Raw genomic sequence first — 4302 nt, 5'->3', positions numbered from 1 at the left:
GGGCCACTGTAATGAATGGTGTTAAATTTTAATTCAATGATATAATATCATTATTGTATAAGAAAAACGATTCTGAGGGAAAACGGTCAGTCAGCCTATTACTAAGTATATTTGTTGATATTATTGTGAATAAAGTAATTTATAGGCATATAACGTATTTTCATGGAACCTCGTTTTAAATTTTCAATCTTTAGCTATAAAAGTTGATCATTTAACAAATTGTTAACTACAAAATAATTTTAGATTCTGAGCGGAGCGAGGAAGCTAGTGGCTTTACAATGGTGTTTATTATTATTATTATTTTTTTTTTTTTATATCTTGTATACAAAATTTCTACCAGAAGGAGTGCTTCAATTTTAACATAATATAGTACTTTACCTTTTAGCAAATTGGATCAAGATAGTTTTTCAAAAAGGTAATTTTTCGATTTTCTACAGCATATATGCGTCCAACGAAAACACCTCTGCTGTGCTACAGACGCATATGTGCGTCCTGTACAATTTTAAAATTGGTGGGTTATAAATAAATAACAATAAATAGTCCATTCTTATATGCGGTCTGCGAGCAGTTTATAACCGTTTTTAGAATTGAATTATCAACAATATCCAAGGAGTTATTAAATAAAATAATTTATAGCATTCCAAGGGGTTCTCAAAATTGTCTATGACTATACCTGTAGCTGTTTTACCAATAGTTCTAGCCAATAGCCACACAGAATAACAACATAATATAGTGTTTCATTTACCTATTTCTTTTATACCTTTTTTCGTGTTACCCATGAAACGAAAAATATTATAATATTATAACAGATAAAATTATACCAAAATAGAACATATTATAATTTATCACTTATGTTATGTTTATGTACATAAACCTATTTAATTTTATACGGTTTTCAATATTTTTCGTTATCATTTATAAATTGTATTGACATACATTATTCAATTATTGCGTTGGAATACGTATATTTTGTGCTTTGCTTAATTTTTATTGTGATTTATTTCACAAATTCAAATTACCGCAATGTCCAAAAAGCTATCGAATGAAGAAATAGCACGAGAACTAGATGAATACTTTGCTAATTCTGAATCTGAAGATGAATTATACGATTTTGATCTAGCTAATGATGATTCTGATCCTAGTTTTTGTAAGTGTATTTAATGTGTTAGTTGTCTTATAATAAAATAATATATAATATTTTTTAAATTGATTAGATCAATCGAGACCAGTTGATAATAGTTTTATTTTGATAAATTCTAATACAAATTCACAGTCAAATGCTAATGGTGTATATAATTCTAATCAAGTGCAATATAACACACCTACTGAGATAAGCCAACACGATTTACAAGCCTCTGGTAAGTTTTGATTTCATTACAAGTAAATTAAAGAATTTTGCGTAATTTATTATTTATTTAGGTCTATTACATAATGACCAATATTTATTCAAAGATGTTGATATTGATGAAGCTCTGGAAAATGTTGAAACTGATTTCCAAGACTATTGTAAGTGTATATTTTATTTTATGCATACTAAGTACTAAGTTACCAAGAAATATTTTTGTTTACAATACAAAATTCATTATATTGTAATACAACATTAGACAATTTGTCTAATCACATTCTTAATATAAGAAATGAAGTATTTTATAAAATTTTTTAATGTTATTAGTGAGTAAAGTGTGACAAGATGTGTAGTTAGTGAAGGCTAGTTCCACATAGTTTTGTGTGCTGTACTAAAAAGAGTAATATATATAAATGTATATGACAAAAAATAGGCTCTGAAATGAACACAATTAGCTAATTCTAATTTTATTAAAAATATTTTTTATTTTCATAGAATGAGTCTTTTCAGTCTCCTTCTTCAAGTATTACACTACAGTCAAGAGTATCTTCAGATGCATTTTCATCTAACATCCATAGACCCTCAAGATCATCTAAAGTTCCTAAAGCAATCAAGACATTAAAATGGAAAAAAAATGTAAATAAGTTTCAACCAAAAATTCATAAATTTAACTCAATCAATGTACCTATGTTACTGTTTGTTATTTTCTATATATCCAAAAATGAATTAAATATGTGTTTTTTTTTCAGAGTTTGATTTAAATGAAGCCTCACCTGTTATAGATTATTTTGAAGCATTTATTACAAATGATTTGATTGGAAAAATTGTTTTTGAGACTAACAGGTACGCTCAAGAGCAACCGATTATTTCAGAACATTCAAGAATGGTTTATTGGAAAGATACAAGTATGGAAGAATTATACATATTTTTAGGAGTAACTATTTTAATGACTAGGAACAAAAAGTTAGAAATGCATGAATATTGGTCAACTAATGAATTATTACGTCAGGATATTTTTGGTAAATGTATGAGTAGAGACTGATATTTACTTCTCTTGCGTTGTATTCACTTCTGTGACAATAGTCAACAAATCAAAGGAGATATAGGCTCTACAAAATTAAAATGGTTTTGACTGAAGTAAGAAAGAATTTCAAAGATGCTATGATTCCTTTTTCAAATCTGGCCATTGATGAGTGCTTACTTTTGTGGAAAGGGCGTCATTTAAACAATATATCAAAAGTAAAAGACATAGATTTGGTATCAAGCTTTATATAATATGTGACTGTGAGACTGATTTTATTCTGAACTTTTTTGTGTATACAGGAGCTACTCAATACAAAGATCCATTAGTAGACATACTTGGTAAATCTGGTGTTATAGTAAAAGATCTAATGAAGTCATATTTAAACAAAGGTTATTCATTATTCACAGATAATTTTTATACCTCACCACAATTATCTATGTATTTACATAAAAGAAAAACAAACACATGTGGTACTGTTAGAAAAAATCGAAAACTGATGCCAACTATTGAAGGAAAACTAAAATTAGGTGAACAAGAAGCTCGGTGCACTGACAAACTTTTAGCGATTCATTGGAAGGACCGTCGTGACGTATACATGTTAACATCTATGAATACAAATGAAATGGTAGACACAAAAAAGATAGATAGGAAAACAGGAAAAAAATATCTTAAGCCACAATGTGTAGTTCGTTACAACAAAAATATGGGTGCAATAGACAAGACAGATATGTTATTAAGTTCTACCGAATGTGTTAGGCGTACATTGAAATGGTACAAAAAACTATTTTTTCATATTATTGATATGAGTATGCTAAATTCATATTCAGCCTATAAAACAGTTACAGGTAAGCATATTTCATTAGCTGACTTTCAGCTATGGTTAATGAAATATTACAAAAATACAAATCCAGTGTGAAAACAACTCCAAGTAAAGGTAAAAAAATAATTAGTACAGACAGCCGTTTAAGTGAAAGACAATTTCCAGATTTAATACCACAAACATCAAGTAAAAAACAAAGGAGAAAATGCTTTGTTTGCAGCTATAAGACTGAGGGGAAAAAAAGAACAGATACATTATATCAATGCAATGAATGCAATGTAGGTTTATGTGTTGTACCATGTTTCAAAATATATCACACACAACAAACTTTTTAATATATACCTAATAATATATCAGTCACACATGTCAAAACAAAAAAAAAAGTATTTGTTTAATAAAAGTTATGTTTTAAAGTTAAAAATAAATTTGTTTTTGTTATTGTAGTTTTTTCAATCATTAAATTTTATCGAATTTTGTTTATTTATACATAATATTACTCAATCACCGTATCATCGCATAGCTCTTGCACATTTTGAGAACCACCGGTAATGAATAATAAAACTTGCTATAACTTGGTAAGTTTTGATCAAAAAATTTTTTTTCTAATTTTTTTAACTTAAGAGTGTATGGATCTATCAATATCAGGTGATAAAATAATTAAATTAATTTATCAAATTTGGTCAGCACAGGACAGTTACATTCAATTTTAGCCTTCAGCAGTAAAAGGGTTAATGCCACGGGAAAAACCACCGACAAATTACAAAAAACTGCTAAAAATGGAATTTTAATTTCCAACGCTTTATTTATCACCGTAGCAACAAATAAAAAATTATAATATTATAATATTAATTCAACTTAAAGGCTATAATAAATAATAAAAATTTAAAAAATCCAGACTGATAAACCATCTTCGCTTAGAATCGTTTATCTTGTACAATAATATTATATCATTGAATTCAATTTTAATACAATCCATTATACCATTATACATTATAGGTACATTGACTCACTTGTAACCTACTGTACAGCAAAGTGACATCTACTTACCCGCTTTTTTAAGTTTTAAATTTAATAAATGTTGTCAAAATTCAAACTATAAATGCATATTAAAAA

At 27.4% G+C, this 4302-nt stretch overlaps 1 protein-coding gene across 1 annotated transcript; it reads left to right on the top strand.

Moving 5' to 3' along the window:
• Positions 1–1023: 1023 nt before the first annotated feature.
• On the top strand, positions 1024–3285 carry LOC132936818 (uncharacterized). Its single transcript, XM_061003597.1, has 7 exons — positions 1024–1147; positions 1215–1358; positions 1420–1506; positions 1605–1642; positions 1841–1981; positions 2097–2364; positions 2669–3285. The coding sequence occupies exons 1-7, from the start codon at positions 1024–1026 to the stop codon at positions 3283–3285; spliced, it is 1419 nt and encodes a 472-aa protein (XP_060859580.1).
• The last annotated feature ends 1017 nt before the right edge of the window (positions 3286–4302 follow it).

This window comes from Metopolophium dirhodum, chromosome 1, assembly GCF_019925205.1.
Source record: "Metopolophium dirhodum isolate CAU chromosome 1, ASM1992520v1, whole genome shotgun sequence".
NCBI lineage: Eukaryota > Metazoa > Arthropoda > Insecta > Hemiptera > Aphididae > Metopolophium > Metopolophium dirhodum.
Note: the sequence above shows the minus strand (reverse complement) of the source record. Positions and strands in the feature narration are given on the sequence as shown.

What these genes read in the sequence shown, in the direction of transcription:
- LOC132936818 (XM_061003597.1), top strand. Translation starts at nt 1,024, where the DNA reads ATGTCCAAAAAGCTATCGAATGAAGAAATAGCACGAGAACTAGATGAA. An exon ending in TGATTCTGATCCTAGTTTTT is followed by an intron (nt 1,148 to 1,214) that starts GTAAGTGTATTT and finishes TAAATTGATTAG; the next exon opens with ATCAATCGAGACCAGTTGAT. An exon ending in ACACGATTTACAAGCCTCTG is followed by an intron (nt 1,359 to 1,419) that starts GTAAGTTTTGAT and finishes TTATTTATTTAG; the next exon opens with GTCTATTACATAATGACCAA.